Source organism: Trichoderma virens (genome assembly GCF_000170995.1).
Source record: "Trichoderma virens Gv29-8 chromosome Unknown TRIVIscaffold_4, whole genome shotgun sequence".
Classification (NCBI taxonomy): domain Eukaryota; kingdom Fungi; phylum Ascomycota; class Sordariomycetes; order Hypocreales; family Hypocreaceae; genus Trichoderma; species Trichoderma virens.
Genome location: NW_014013745.1, coordinates 1,402,257 through 1,417,809, shown reverse-complemented (window position 1 = coordinate 1,417,809; position 15,553 = coordinate 1,402,257). Strand labels below are relative to the sequence as shown.

The following is a 15,553-nucleotide window of genomic DNA, read 5'->3' as shown; positions in this document are numbered from 1 at the left end:
TCTTGCGACGACGATGGCGGGCCAGCAGAAGAGAGAGAGAGGGAGGTTGAAGAGAAGCAGAACTAAAGAGAGGGCGGCAGTCGATCGAATGCGCGCAAGAGTCGCACAACGACGGGTCGGTGGACGGGTGGGGATTATCGCGCGCGTGCAGACGCAGCTGAAGGCTTGTCGTTCAGGGACCGGCTCAGGGCGCAGGGCAAACGAATCGAGCGCTCGATTGGCCGTCTGTCTGTTTCCACGGGGAGCTGCGCGAATAGCCCAGCTAACGCAGACGACAGTTTCTCAGGCGTCAAAGACGAAGGTGAGGAAAAAGAAGCGAGGCCGCACGGCGAGAGAAGCGAGGATGGGGTGGGAAGAAGGAGATTTGAGGCGACACGAACAGCTGGGGGTACCTTTGGCCGTGCTCAGCATCCCACTGGACCACTCAGGAACGAGGCCACTAGCATCCAGTAGGTCGATACCTGTATGCTACTAAGGCACTCTACAGCGCTGGAGAAGCCTGTGGCTGCCGTCGTAAACTGCACAGGCAGTGCCGCGGCGGCTGCGGCTGCTGCTACCGTTCTGCTACTAAGGTTGAACCATTGGATCCATTGATTGCATTATGCATAGGGGTCAAGGCTCTTCTCGAGCGGTACCTGCCAGCGCCGTCCGACATGCGACGGAATACATGCCGTGTCGGCTAATCCGCTACGGCAGCCCAAGTACCGCCTCGACGCCTCGACGTCTGGCGCCGGTACCTCGTGGTGAGGACAATGGAGAAACAGCAGTGTGGGGAAGGTCGCGACAGGCCCAGCGCGGAAGGCCGTACCCGCTACTGGCCAGAAGGTCGAGGTGGGCAGGTGGGAGGTGGGGTGCCAAGCAGCGCTGCAGGTGGATTTGCCGCCACCAGGCGAAACCCCTGAGGATGCTGCCCATTTAGGGGAGTCGGGGGGGTTCCAGGGGGTTGCTAGTGGTGGCTGCAAGCACTAGGCCCTAACACGGCACTGTCGTCCGCTCACCTGAAATCATTGTTACAGACAGACAGCCGGAGCGGGACACCAAGGACCAGCAATTTGCAGCATCGTCGATGATTGAATCCAGCAGAGGCACCTACTGATCCAATCGACGACGCCATACGGAGCCCACGAGCAGGAATCCGTCCCATATGAGTGCATGTACTTGTGTGGCGCCGCGTTTGTTTCTTCGGCACGTCGCCCGCCAGCAAATATCGCCACTCAAGGTTTTCGGCTGCTCATGGCCAACCCGTTCATTCATCCGCACCCACTCGATGCTATGCTTCAAATTAAGACATGGAGATGCCTACTATCGTATTGAGTGGCAGCACAGCAGCCCTTCTCCGCTTTTTGGCTGAGCTTCAGGAGCGTCGCAGGTGCCATCACAGGCAAACACTCTCCACGGATGCGTGCCTTGTGGTATCTTCAGGTTCACCCTGTGTTTCATAGTCCCAATCCCGAGAGGAAGGATCCGCCATCACCAACACGGCGACTTATTTTCGTTTGTACTGTCAGCTGGGCCTTGCATTCTGCCGACGGACCAGTGCATACGATTCCGCGTCATGAGGGTGGTAATCTCCATATACTACTCGTACTCCATATACTCTAGCAGCATGAGACTATCTTGGGTACAAGTGCTAGCCCGCCCTGTCGCCCGGAGCACGCTCATCCTTCTCATCAAATGTTTCATGCGTCCCGCTCATGCTGCAAACAAGACCTCCTTGAAGCCGGGTAAATAAAGTTTGACAAATACAATATATCGTCATAGGCAGGCAAGGCTAGCATGGGACCAGCGGGAGCATCCCACTGTGACGTGAGCTAGGCTTTGCTCCCTTCTTGTCGTCCTTTCATTCTGTTGTTCTTCTCGCCCTCAACTGGCGATCACTCAAAGTAGACCGGCAGGGGAGAGGCTACCTAACCAAAGGGGGGAAAGGGGGGAAGCCATCCAACGAGTCAGCCTGCTATGATATCCAACCCTTTTCCCAATCAATGCGCCCGATAAAACGCAAGTCTAACCTACTAGGGACAACCCTTTTCGCATCGGTTCGTGGCATCCACTCCATGCTTAAGCCCGAAGAGCAATACAGGTAGGGTAGTACGATGTGGAAGTAAAACTCGGAGCTTATGGAGGCTCGCGAGGCTGTCATATCAGGGAGAGGCACAACCAACATGCAGTCACTATACTAATCGGTAGCCTCTTCTGTGTAGCATCATGTACGCGCGCGCCAGCAGCCCCGCCCAATGAAGATGCAGCGACAAGGATCTGTCGGCAGCGGTTTTGATGTGTAAGTTTGCTCAATTGTTATGTACATATGCCGATCTGCTATTGTAGAACCTGGTCTCCGCCTGCATGTGCAATCATCGCGGGGTGTTGGGCGTTGGTGATGGGAGACTGTCAGATTTACAGGGTAACAATTCATGAAGAGAAAAAAATGTCTTTTTTTTTTTTTTTTTGACACGGTAGCGTAATGATACTAGTACATCTTTGAATTCTTCTCTAGATCTTTCTGTCTGAAAACACGCAAATCTTTCCGCACAAAGTGAAAGTGACATGTAACCGACTCTCAACTTTATGATCTTGAACTTTTTCTTACCAAATCATTCTTCTTTCCATCCCGGCTGCTGACATCTAGATCTAAATTCGAACCATCTATCGAACGGCGACCTCAATCTCCTGTCCCTCAAACTTTGGGAGCTCGCTCGCAATCGTCTCCCAGCTCTTGCTGCCGTCTACAAGTGATTTGATGGCATCCAAGATCTTGCTCTCCTCAGCTCGGACCTGGGTGGTCGAGTCACGATCTCTCAGTGTAATGGAGCCGTCCTGAAGGGTCTGGAAATCGACAGTGATGCCAAGAGGCGTACCAAGCTCGTCGTTTCGGCTGTATCGCTTGCCGATACTGGCCGAGGAGTCGTCTACGCGGCTGGAGACGCCGAGGCTTCGCAGCTTCTGAGATAGCGCCTTAACCGCGGGCTTGAACTGCGGGTTGGATGACAGAGGCACCAGAAGAACCTTGGTTGGGGCCACGGTAGGGGGGAAAGACAGCACCTGCAAGAGAAACAAGTGGTTAGCAAATGATGTAACAGGCACTTCGTGTGGGCAAGAATAAAAAGACAAAGACATACACCACGGGATTCATCGCCACCATCGCTGGCTCGGGTCCAGAAGTTGTGCTCAATGAGCGAGTAGAGAATACGGCCGATACCGAAAGACGGCTCAATGACGTTGGGGGTGAATTCGCGAGTGTTCTCTACTCTCTTGCGGAATTCAATGGCGACAGAGTCCTTGTCGATGACGGCCTTGCCATCGGCAATGCCCTCCACATCCAAGACAATCTTTCCAGTCTCGGCCAGTTCCTTGGCAAGCTTCTCGCGCTGCTCTTGCGAGGTAGCTTCCAAGGCGGTCTCCACCGTCTTAGCATCCTTCTTGAATAGGGGTCCAAACTTCTTCTTCTGAATGTCGATTTGCCATTCCTCAATGACCTTGGGCTCGTCGAGTCGCTCACGGACGACCAGAGGAGCGCCAGTCTTCTTGGCATGGACGGTCAAGTCATAGGCGCTGCGATCAGCACAGCCAACACACTCGACCCATCCAGAAGAGGTCAACAGCTCAGCGTCCCAGCAGTCGCAGGCATAGTGGGCCATTTCGTTGGCCATGTGCTGTCGGAAACGCATCTTGGACATGTCAACACCGATCCTCTTCATGAAAAGGTGGATACGGGCAAGGAAGTATCCAAGGGTCTCATTGTCAACGACGCCGTTCTTGACGGCCTGGCCAACGGTCATCTTCTTAGTCTCCGTCTTTCCAGAGAGCTGGACGTGGCGGTCCAGGAGAACCAGCTCGACGTCCTCAACCTCGTGGAAGCGGCTGTGCTTCTTGCCACCATCAGGGTCGACGAAGTGCTCAATCTCAGCCATCAGGAACTCTCGCACACGCAAGAGACCAGCACGGGGAGAAATCTCATTTCGGTATGACTTTCCGATGGAGGCCGAGGCAAATGGCATCTGGGACTGGTTGAACTCGAGAAGCTTGGCAAAGTTGAGGAACTGGCCCTGCGCAGTCTCGGGGCGCAGGTATCCAGGGAGGTTGCTGCTCGGGCCGATGGACGTCTGGAACATGAGGTTGAAGGCCACGGGCTCTGATGGAAGAACGCCAGTCTCGGGGTTCTTCAGGTCGTACTTCTTGATGAGCTCACCGAGTTCAGGGCCGCCATAGTTGTCGATCTTGGCGAGGACCTCCTCGTACTCCTGGACAACAGCATCGTCAAGCTTGACGGCGGCGGCGGACTTGGCCTTCTTCTTCTTCTTGGGGTCGACCTCCTTCTCCTCCACCTTCTGGCCACGGGCCTCCTTGTCGCCCTTGAGGCGTGCCTCGAGGATGGCCTCGACGAAGTGGTCGGCTCGCAGGATTTCGCCGTTCTTGGGGTCCTTGCACATCCAGTCGGCAAACTTGTCGACGTGGCCACTGGTCTTGAGAACGTCATGGGGAGTCAAGGCGGTGCAGTCCACCTCGAGCATGTCCTCCTCCAGGACAAAGTGTTTCCGCCACAGGTCGATGATGTTGGCCTGAAGGGCACAGCCTGGCGGGCCGTAGTCGTAGAGACCACCCACTCCACCGTAGATCTCGAAGGAGGGCGTGTAGAACATGCGCCGCCGTAGCATGGCATCGAGGACAACCTTGTCCAGGGGCTGGCCCTTGAGAGTCGTAGCGGACGAAGTCATGGCGCCGGTCTTGGGGTTCTGGGGCTTGAGAGGCTGGAATGCGCAAAGCTTTGAAGAGGCTGACAAGTTGCGACGGCACAGCGCTGCAACAGGTCGAGTCTGGCGCGGGACGAGTCCGGATCTGAGGCGGGCGAGGGTTGCTGGGGAGGAGAGCAAATATCGAATTGGCTTCATCCACCAGGGTTTTAAGTTGGAGGAAGATGGGCGCGAGTCACAAAAACTCAGGCCGCACTGGTTTCCTCTGGCACGGAATGGTGGGGTTAGAGGGGAGAAACATCTAGACAAAAGTTGTGTGTGCCCGCGTGTGACTCCAACGGCCGTGGCCCACCAGGGATCTAAACTTGCAGTGGCCGATTGACTCTTCCAGCGCCCGGCTTCGGCTGCCCCTCCACTGGTCAGACCCTGCACGGTAGAGTGGGCTAGCCCATAGCGGCTGAAGCGCTAAACCAGGTCCATGTCATTGCAACTTCACATGATGCGACATTGTGATGGATGAGTGACTGTAGACGTATATAGTAGGTGGTAGGGCGAAACACGAATTGATGCTAATCTGGACAATTTGATGATAAAGATGGCGAGACTTTACTGCTCTCACATGTTCATCATATGCATCTTCCCCTTTAATCACTGCTATACGCAAGAAGGTGACTCAGGCCGGCAAATGTAACCATTGATCTGCCACTCCCAGGGATGTGTAAGTCTATCAAGGCGCTGGAGGGTAAACATATGTCGGTTTGCCATTTTATCCACAGCCCATTCCTACATTCCAAGAGGCTAAATTCCCTTCTTTTTTTTTATTCCTCGCCAAATCATATATCAACCTATTGAAAACACCCCAAATGCAGTCTCTCTACTTGGCTAGCGCAAGTCCCTCGTCGGAGTCGCAGACCTGCTCTCTGCCCTGAAAATGCCAATGTGTGAACGGTGCGCAACATATTCACTATCCGCATAGCCCAAAATGCCTCGAATCTCCGTGCTCTGATGGCCCATGATCCTAGAGATTTCGGGGGCGGCATAGTTGACGAGAGCACGTCCAACTTCCAGTCCCAAACCCTCCCAACGCTTTCCATCTGGGCCGGGAGTTGATCGTCGGGTGACAACGACGAGGCGGACGACTTCTTGCTGGGCGAAATTCCCCTCGACTTCAACTACACCGACGGGAAGCAAACCAGCCTTGGTAAGGAGCGCTTTGTGGGCGCCTTCGTCGATATACAGCGTGCCATGGGGGTTGGGGGTATGGAGGAGCCAAAAGTGGCGGTCTCGAATCGGCTCGGTTGAAGGCAGAAATCTTGTGTGCAATGGCGGAGCCGGTCTTGTCGCTGTATTTTCCGATGCAGCAATGAGATTGAGCGACACGGACGACGCCGATCTCGAAGGCTGAGACTGGTGGAGGTAACGCACGATGCTCAGGATGTTGCCGGGATTTGACGATCTAGTGATGATTGTCGTCACGCCCGCCGATGTGCCGAGTCGTGCGGCGATGATCTTGGTGCTCATACCTCCAGTACCTAGTGCTGAGCCAGCGCTCGAGACTGTTTGTTTTAACCTTTAGCAAGCTATACATTTGATGGGATGTGGAAGCACAACATACCATCCGCCTCAAGGGCCGAAATATCCTCGACAATTTCGATGGGCTTTGCATCGGGGTTGCTTCTCGGGTTCTTGTCGTATAAACAGTCGACATCCGTCATGAGAAATAAGAGATCTGCATGTATCATAGCCGAAGTAATCGCTGAAAGGGTATCATTATCGCCAAATTTGATTTCGGAAACTGCCAGGGTATCGTTTTCGTTTACAATGGGGATGACTCCCATGTCTAATAATTCGTTGAATGTGCTTTGGGCATTGAGGTATCGCGTCCGCTAAGGATTATTATTCTCGGTCAGCTTGGCAATGTCCTTGTTGTTAGTTAGATTGTCGTGGATCGTATCATACATCAGCAATGTCATTTCGCGTAAGTAGAATCTGGGCCACTGGCTGTGCCAGATGAGCAAACAAGCTATCCCAGAGACTAATCAACCGGCACTGACCGATTGCTGCCAATGCCTATTAATATGTTAGACCGTCTAGTTCATTTCACATCGTCCATGAGAGCAGCCTTGCCTGTAGCTGAGCCAAATGCTTGGGACGCTTTGCTACGTCCATGCGGCGAAGACCGACGCCAATGGCTCCTGAAGAGACAATGACCACTCTGTGGCCATCCTTCCTTAACTTGACTGCCGTGTCCACAATCAAGGTCAGAATCGGAAGCAGAGGTTCATGGGTGTTTTCGTCGACAATTGAGCTCGTCCCTTTGATTCATTGGCCGTTAGAAACAGGTGCTCGTCTGCATCGACTAGCGTCCATCTCCAAAGATTGTACTCACCCAGCTTAATGACAACGGTCAGCGGCTTTGGCTTCCTCATGGCCGACACGCCGTCGTCTTGAAATGACCAAGAGCAGAGAAGTTAGACAAGATGCCAAGAATTGAACATTGAGGAAAATACACAGCAGGTAATACGTCAGAATAGAAAGGCAAGCAAATAAATCCAGTCAAAAAGAAGGAAAGCAAGAAACAGTATGAGATGCAATAAAAAAACCGCGGTTGGGCATCCTAGACGCCCACCGCTATTAAAACAACTGAGACAAAGACTCGTCATATATGCTGGCTTGGCTTACTCTGAGTAATATCTTCAGACATTTTGGCCAACTTCCCCTGTCGCGCCCTGTGGTCTACCTGAGGAAGCTAATTGGCGCAAGCAAAATATATCGGCTCAGTTCATTGGACTGAATCGCCTTGGTGAGATGAAAATCGCATCCAAAAGGCGTGTCGCTTCAAGTCGCCGAGATCGCCCCTCCTTGCTCTTCCAGTCCGGCTATTTGGAGGTTCTTGGCATGGTACATTTTCCTCTTCTGACGGGACAACCATGTACCTGCGATAAGATAAGCCGAACTCGCACCAGTGAGAAAAGGCGCCCTCACCGCCCTGGGCTTTGTCAATTCTACGCGGCAGAATTCTGGACGACAAGGCTTGTATGAGGTGAGGCAGCTCCATCACCTCATCCATTTCCCAGTGGCATCAGATTCCCTTCCATTGTCTCACCCAACCATTCCGCTTAGCCCTTGAAATAAAGGAGGTACTATTCTAAGGCGCCCTTGCATCTCTCTCCTTTTCAATTCTAGATACACACCCTACAACCATGGCACCAGGCGCATCACCGACCCCCCCAGCTCCGGCTGACGCTGCTTCGCCGAAACCCGCAAAAGCAGTTGTCAATGATCCAGCTCGAACCGGCTTCGACCCACAGATGAAATGGTGGATGAACTACTTCCGAATTCTGTCCGGCCAGATGACGCCCGAGGGTCTCTTCCACTACCGCGAATGGCGATACAAGGTCCATGAGGAACGTGACTGCAAGCGCTGCGACGAGTATCGCGACTGGCTCTTTGCATACTCGCCCGCCATCCGCTTCTTGTCCGGCAAGATCCAAGATCTTAACGGCAAACTAGACGCCTCAAACGTGCTGTGCCGCCGGTGTCCGGCGCGGCTGGAGGAGGATGGCCAGGTGCATCGCCAGTCGGGAGGCTTTAGCCCCAATCACGGCATCCTGATTTGCGCAAACGAGATTCGCGACCGCAAACACTTGGAAGATACGCTGGCGCATGAGATGGTGCATGCGTGGGACCATCTTAGGTGGCAGGTAGACTGGATGGGAGATAAGGACTTGAAGCATGCTGCATGCACAGAGGTCAGTACTTTGATGCTAAGCTGAGCATTCCTCAGCACGGAGTTATACGATCGTCATATTGGTCCTGGAACTGACGTCTGTCGAACACCAGATTCGTGCATCGATGCTCAGCGGAGAATGTCGCTGGAGCAGAGAATTCTTCACCCGAGGCAACTGGGCTCTGACCCAGCAATTCCAGAACTGCGTTCGTGCAAGGGCCATTCGATCAGTCATGGCCCGACCGAGATGTAAAGACGATGTGCAAGCGACAAAAGTGGTCAACGAAGTCTGGGACTCGTGTTTCTCGGACACCAGACCCTTTGATGAGGTGTATAGGTGAAATCGAATGCCTTGTAAATATAGACCCTATGATGTACGATAACGTCTAGCCCCAGCGCATCTCCCCGCATGACACTTAGCTTTTAACTTTCAATGTTATTAAAGGATACCCCAAAGAACAAATATCTGACTCAAACGCTCTGCTGTCCCCATGTGAACACCCAAAAAATGAAAAGCCAAGAACAAGAGAAACTCCGTCAACTCCTCCTTATGCAAGGCATATCTTAGCTCAAATCTTACACACCCAACTCCAAAAGCCAAACAAGTCATCAGACGAAAAGACGGAAACAAATGGTGTGCATGTATCATATATCAGCAGATCGGGAGCTCTTCTCACGGTTGGTGGCTCTTTCGCCTTTGACGCAATGCTTGATAATCCAGGGGTGACTCTGCACCTCCTCAAGAGGAATTCGCTTCTCTGGGTCAAGAACCAAAAGCTGTTTATCGCTTGTTAGCTTCCATTCACTGTTTCATCATCTCGCAGGGGGTCCCCAGCACTCACTCTCTTGATGAGATCAGCAGCCTCAGGGCTGACGAATTTTGGGATTTGCATATCCGCACGGGCGATCCTCCGCTGCGTCATGACAGGAGTATCTTCGAAAGGAGCCTCGCCGACAAGGAACTCGTATGTCAACACGCCCAAGCTCCACAGGTCAACCTTTTCGTTGTAATAGTTGTCCGAAGAGCCGGGCTTGATCATCTCCGGAGGAAGATAATCAAGCGTGCCGCACAGCGTTTTCCGCCTGTTGTTGGGGGCGTGCACACTCCAACCAAAGTCGGAAATTTTGATTTCTCCGTGGATACCAACGAGGATATTCTCAGGTTTGATGTCACGGTGAATGACGTGCTTTCTGTGAAGATACTGCAGCGCAGAAGCCATCTGAGCGACATATTGTGCCGCCTTCCACTCAGGGAACTTGGTCTCTTTTCGCAAGTGCTTGTACAACTCGCCCTTTCCAGCAAACTCGAGGATCAAAAAGACTCTCTTGCTATCGTGGAAATGGCCGTAAAGCTGCAGGATGTTTGGATGCCGTAGATTGCTCTGGATCTCGATTTCTCGCCGAACCTGCTTTTCTACACCTCCCCCAGCCTGAAGCTCACTCTTGTGAAGCACTTTCAAAGCACAGATGAAGCCACTCGTCCGTTCCCTGGCAAGGTAAACGCGGCCAAACTTGCCTTTGCCCAGCGGCCGTCCAATCTCAAACATACCCAAGTGAAACTGTTTGGGTACGCCCGGCTGTTCAGTCAGAGCGGACTTGACCTCTTCGCCATCCTTCTCTTTCTCCTTTTCCTTCTCCTTTTCTTTTTCTCTCTCCTTTTCTTTCTCCCTCTCCCTCTCCTCTCTTACTCGTGATGAAGTAGAGGGCACAGCCTTTCTCGGTGGAGGCGGTGAAGCAGGATTGACTGGTGGTGGTGGTTTCCTTTGGGCCGCTTGTGAAGGCAAGGTAACGGAAGCAACTGCATTGTTGCTTTGCGATTGAAGAGCTACTTTATAAAGGTTCGTTCGGGTATTGCTTGACGTCGTTGCCAGCTAAGTCCAGGTTAATATCACCTCCGAGAGTAGCCAAACTTGCAGGGGCGCTAGCCATACCTTTGTCTTTGAGTAGAGCTTGGTGGCCTCGCCGACATCGTTTTCGTCCTGGACGGACATGTGCTCAAAGCGCGTCTCAAGGATGCGTGTCGTCATGTTGCTTGACTGCCTTGGTGACTTGGAGATGGCAGTTGGGCAAATCTGGTGGTCGCTGGATTTTGCAGGTATAAGTGAGGAGAGTTTGCGGGACTGCGGCTGGCAGCGACGGGGGTAAGGCATGTTGTCTTTGGCGCAGTCCAACGTTGTCGGGGCAACAGCGAGCCAATATTGGCATGACTAAGCCAACGGCCCCTGCCCAGCTGACTGAATCGGGTTTTAGGGGGCTTAGGGGCTCTAGCCAATGGCTGAGATCCACTGTGTGCTAGGCACTTACCGACCGGGCACCTACTAGCTAGGTACCTAGGTATTAGTTAGGAGGTGAAAAGAAAGGTTAGTATAGATGCTTTGTGATTTTTATACTTCAAAAAACTTACATATAACGGGGGATAGGTAGGTAGCTATATATATAATTTTTCTTTTTGAACCATTTTTTTCTGAAAAGCTTGACAATACCCATCTATAATCTGTTGTTCTGCAAGAACAAAAAACCGAAAGCTAGGTACCTTCTTCTATATGTGTATATATTGAGTGACTTCCCTCAAACACACTCGAGGCTGTATAACCAACCTGCATATGCAATGTTGATCCATCCAACTGACGCGCCTGACCCTTCTTCCATCACAATCATTACTGAAAGCCAACAGTCCACATTCGTACCGCCATCCTTCCACAGATTTATCTTTTCTTTTTACGAGCAGCAGCAAATTACTTCCCTAGTAAACGATCATGCCTCCAGTTTTCAAGAGATCGTCCAAGAAAGCAAGGGATGCGAGACGACGCCAAGCTCCTAGTGCTCGAGGAACTCCTGCATCGAGAGCAGACATGATACTTGCAATGAACGATCCGTACATGCAACAAATTATTGATGGGTCAAAAACCTACGAATTTCGGAAATACAGTATGATGGGAATTAAACGAATCTGGTTTTATCGCACTGCACCACACTCGGCAATTACCCACGTTTGTGAAGTCGAGCCTGCAGCGAGCAGAGGTCCAGGTCACGACCCTCTCCCAGAAGATGGATTGGGCAACAAGGAATTCAACGATAGACATGCTGATTGGGATGGATATGACTTTGCGTATCGCATCAACTCTGTGTATGAGATCAACGCATCAGGCGGCATCAAATGGGCCACGCTGAGAGATGAGCATGGAATGAAAGGCCCTCCCCGCGGGCGAGTTACCTTGCCACAATCGATACGAGAGCAATTCAAGTGGGCAGAGCAGACTAAAATCCGTTAAGGCGTTGTGATAGGAGAAATTTTGCAATCCACACCAGATTGCCCCTGTCGGAAACCTAGAAGCTTCCTCGCAGCTGAGAAGCAACAGTTTCGAACTAGGCATTGTTAAATAAGAGTATTAAAAGGAAGGAGTTTTCCCTCTTTGTTGAGCAGGATCAGAGATAAATACAGTCTTTATTGTCTACCTAGCAGCGGTGTCTCCGCGAGCCAGCCGGGTTCAGCCTCCTTGATCTCATCACTCTGCTGTTTGTGCCTTGACTCGTGACAAGCCCTTAAGAATAAGGAAACGGATACACGGACAAGTGAGGGAGAGAGGAGAAGCGACAACAGAGATGAATCAGTGCGTACCTTACTGAACTACATTTGAAAATGGGACGCCTACCCGTCATGAGCGGACTAAGCGATTGCGTCTGTAGAATTTCACAGGTGCGGTTCAAAATCACTCCAATTTCTACTTTTCTATCTGCTACTTAACAACATATCATTTCTGTACGCTGATGAGGGGAAAAATTTCTGCTCAAGTTACATCTTTGACTCAAAAGCACCTCGAAACCTACCGCTATATATCAGTAGAGAAATAATTTCAGTCATGCTCCGGCTCCTTTGACTGGTCATGGATTGTTCCAAGTACCATTTCTTCCTCTTCGAACAGGAGGTGCATATAATGGACACTGTATCCCCGAAAGAGCCGGTAAGGTTGATCTACCCAAAGCTCAATTTCTTTCCATAGGAGTGCTAAATCCCTTCTTTCCTCTCGGAAACATTCATAACTGAGTAAATACTTCAGCCCGGCGTGGCGAAGATAATCGTATGCGGTGTCAGACAGATAAAGGGACTTTGATATTTTAGAGCCTGACCAATCCGATATGAGAGGGGTATAAACAATAATGATGGGTTTCGATAGAAACCGCCACATGAGCTGTTCCTGCCAGAATCCAGCGTAGTCCCCCCCACATATCTCAATGTAGTTGTACGAAACTCGCTCATAGAACAAAGCTAGGACGAGGTTGAAGAGCTGACAGTTGAACTGAAACTGGTTGGTTTGAGTCTTTGTGCTGTAAGAGAACTGCCCATGAATGGGACACTCGAATGAAACGCTAGAACCATCTTCGGCATAGCCGTTTTTTAATCCGTATTTCTCGACAAGACCGCATTCGGGGCATGCAGCTCGAATGGCGAGGGTTTTGGTCTCAGGTGCCAAGTACTGCGCGTAAAAGTCTCGTTTCATAATAATCTCACGAAGAACCTCAGGCATTTCTGGATTGCTTAGGAACTCTTCTTCCATTCGTAATTTATAGTGAACATGGTATCTTTCACTAAGCAGATTGAGAATCTCAACATAATCTGGGAGATATCGTTGAAATTGGCCAATATCGCGCAGGCTTTTCTGATAGATCATTCCATCAATATTGCTTTGCTTCCCCTTAGCCCGGTCCCATAAGTCGCAGGTTACTGAAACGTCAAGCCCAATATCGAGCATACGACGCGCAACAACGAAAGCTAGACCCAGGCTACAGATTGTTCCAATATGAGGAGAGCTGTTGGGTTGTATGATGATGTTAATCTCCGTCCGGCGTTCAGGACAAGGCAACAACGTTTTGAGGTAATTTGGATAGTCAGACTTGAAGACGTAGGATCCTCCTCCAAGCGCGTGATGCGAAGCAAGGTCATAGGCAATTGCCGGTTTTTTATCATCGGCCATTTTGAACTCTGCAAGAAGGACAAATTGACGTTTGGAGTGCTAACAGGAGAAAGTATACAGCTTAGTCTTGGAGTTGAAGAAGCGAAAATTGTTTGGAATATTGTCCAATATTATACTCCCTAAGATGTGAGCACTGCCCCGCCCGGGCTGCAACAAACGTGTGGTAGCACAATGAATCAGGCTTCATGGAATTCAGAGCTTGATAGGCTCTCCTGAGCGGGGTATGCAATACTTAATTTACAAATATCACGAGAACATAAACGCAACCCAGTATTGGTCAAGAACGCCTCATGAGCACGCAAGATTCGGAAATACGACCAAACGGGCCTTATGAACCCAAGGCTCAAGTTGACTCGGATGTGAGGCTTTGTGTAGATTTAGAAATTTAACTGACAGTTTAGAATTAGTTGTTAAGTACTATACTTCGCGTACCTAGGAGGTAGATAATAGGTACCTAGGTAGTTGGTGTGAATGTTTGGCACCTACCTACCTATATGACTACCTACACGTATTCTGTACTTTGCGCTTATATTGAACCCGGCTGCTGTATCATATTGTCCGGTCTCGTAGAAGTGGTTTGTAATAGGTTGAATTAAGCCCACATGAGGTTCAGTTTGTTTATTGCTACGTATAGGTGTATTCGTGTTGGGTCTATAGGTTTCTAAGGAGCACACATTGTTGGACGGGATAGCCGGGTCTGTCATTGTTGAAAGATACCAGACGCAAAGCCCAACCTAACGTTAATGAAGTACTGATTATTGAAGGTGAGGCTAATAGCCTTCAACTTGCCGATCGATTTTCATGCCTAGCTCTCTCCTGTGCTACAAGTTGTAGTCGAATACAAAGGCGCCTTACTGAGCCATCCTATCGTGCTAGTATTTGTGGCGGCTCCGCGAATTCTGCAGTGCGGTTCCAATTCCACTTCATCATCAACGAGCTGAACTCTTTTGGCAGATAGGTATTATTGAGTTTAGTTGAAAGAGAAGACGGTTAAAAAAAAATAAAAAAAAAAAAATACATGAAGATTAGTTTTCCAACTGCCAAGGCGTGAATATTCATGTCTCATGTATGATGTGTAAACCACCCCGCTACGCCCAATCCTCAACCCCACCATAGCTCTTCTCGACTTTAGCATCTCGACCTCCATCCTCCAGCCTCACCCTCTCCAGCAACGCCATATGAAGCTGCCCTCCAGCTTCTACCACCGCCACCGACAATGAATCACGTAACCTCCCCCAACGAGCCCTTCCCAACCCCCGACGCCCCCGACGCCCTCGCCGCGGCAACAACGTCGCACACGCAGAACCGCTTCCGCATCTCAACCCGCAAGCTCCCCATCTCCAAGTCCGCCGCCATCGATGCCCTCGAGAAGAAGCTCGGCATCCCCGTGCCCGAGATGATCTTCGGCGACAACCTCGTCTCCATCACCCACACGCCCTCCAACTGGACCCTCAGCTTCAACACCACCGATGCGCTCGACGCCGTCGACAAGACCGACAAGCACATGCTGCGCGTCGCCTACGCCCGCGACTGGGAGAGCACCCGCGAGGAGACGACCCAGAACATCAAGGAGGTCGTCAAGCCCTACGACTGGAGCTACTCCACGGCCTACTGCGGCTCCGTCGACGGCCGGGCCTTTGCGCCCACCGACAAGCAGATCCCCATTGAGCTGCTCAAGCGGCGCGACCCGATCCTCTTCTTCGACGAGGTCGTCTTGTACGAGAGCGAGCTGGACGACAACGGCATCTCGCTATACAGCGCAAAGCTGAGAGTCCACGACAAGCGCATGCTGCTGCTGTGTCGCCTGTTTATGCGCCTAGACAATGTCCTGGTGCGGTTGCGGGACACGAGGATCTATGTGGACTTTGAGACGGACGAGGTGCTGCGCGAGTACACGGCCAAGGAAGGCAGGTTTGCCGACGTAAAGAATGTGAGTGTGTGCTGGGCAATCAAATACTTGGAAACCTTTTTTTTTTTTTGCAGGGCAATTTGGCTAATGTGCTACAGGCTCTTCGGAGATCGGGAAGGCTGCCTGATGATATTACAGTTGCTTTACGAGATCCCAATGCGTTAGATCCATTCCTGGGAGTTGTCGAACACAGGATAGAAGCGATATCACTAGCAGCGCAGCAGTAATTGAGTAAAGGCGAAGAAACATAAGA

The 15,553-nt window shown here is 51.2% G+C and overlaps 7 protein-coding genes across 7 annotated transcripts; 3 read left to right on the top strand and 4 right to left on the bottom strand.

The window, feature by feature from the left end:
- Positions 1-2,643: 2,643 nt before the first annotated feature.
- Positions 2,644-4,712, bottom strand: TRIVIDRAFT_30887 (uncharacterized protein; the record flags this gene model as incomplete). Its single annotated transcript, XM_014103387.1, has 2 exons — positions 2,644-3,039; positions 3,117-4,712. 2 exons carry the CDS (start codon positions 4,710-4,712, stop codon positions 2,644-2,646), a joined length of 1,992 nt encoding a protein of 663 aa, XP_013958862.1.
- An 858-nt stretch (positions 4,713-5,570) lies between these two features.
- On the bottom strand, positions 5,571-7,117 carry TRIVIDRAFT_189932 (uncharacterized protein; the record flags this gene model as incomplete). The annotated part of the gene is made up of 5 exons (XM_014103386.1): positions 5,571-6,244; positions 6,304-6,574; positions 6,648-6,758; positions 6,816-7,003; positions 7,078-7,117. The coding sequence occupies 5 exons, from the start codon at positions 7,115-7,117 to the stop codon at positions 5,571-5,573; spliced, it is 1,284 nt and encodes a 427-aa protein (XP_013958861.1).
- Positions 7,118-7,891: 774 nt separating this feature from the next.
- TRIVIDRAFT_29803 (uncharacterized protein) lies at positions 7,892-8,759 on the top strand (the record flags this gene model as incomplete). Its single annotated transcript, XM_014103385.1, has 2 exons — positions 7,892-8,440; positions 8,532-8,759. 2 exons carry the CDS (start codon positions 7,892-7,894, stop codon positions 8,757-8,759), a joined length of 777 nt encoding a protein of 258 aa, XP_013958860.1.
- A 304-nt stretch (positions 8,760-9,063) lies between these two features.
- TPK4 (serine/threonine protein kinase, AGC family) lies at positions 9,064-10,445 on the bottom strand (the record flags this gene model as incomplete). The annotated part of the gene is made up of 4 exons (XM_014103383.1): positions 9,064-9,195; positions 9,261-10,043; positions 10,107-10,289; positions 10,350-10,445. The coding sequence occupies 4 exons, from the start codon at positions 10,443-10,445 to the stop codon at positions 9,064-9,066; spliced, it is 1,194 nt and encodes a 397-aa protein (XP_013958858.1).
- Positions 10,446-11,282: 837 nt separating this feature from the next.
- On the top strand, positions 11,283-11,690 carry TRIVIDRAFT_145198 (uncharacterized protein; the record flags this gene model as incomplete). The annotated part of the gene is made up of 1 exon (XM_014103382.1): positions 11,283-11,690. The coding sequence occupies one exon, from the start codon at positions 11,283-11,285 to the stop codon at positions 11,688-11,690; it is 408 nt and encodes a 135-aa protein (XP_013958857.1).
- A 582-nt stretch (positions 11,691-12,272) lies between these two features.
- Positions 12,273-13,391, bottom strand: TRIVIDRAFT_61434 (uncharacterized protein; the record flags this gene model as incomplete). The annotated part of the gene is made up of 1 exon (XM_014103381.1): positions 12,273-13,391. The coding sequence occupies one exon, from the start codon at positions 13,389-13,391 to the stop codon at positions 12,273-12,275; it is 1,119 nt and encodes a 372-aa protein (XP_013958856.1).
- A 1,216-nt stretch (positions 13,392-14,607) lies between these two features.
- Positions 14,608-15,527, top strand: TRIVIDRAFT_31289 (uncharacterized protein; the record flags this gene model as incomplete). Its single annotated transcript, XM_014103380.1, has 2 exons — positions 14,608-15,321; positions 15,399-15,527. The coding sequence occupies 2 exons, from the start codon at positions 14,608-14,610 to the stop codon at positions 15,525-15,527; spliced, it is 843 nt and encodes a 280-aa protein (XP_013958855.1).
- Between the last annotated feature and the right edge of the window lie 26 nt (positions 15,528-15,553).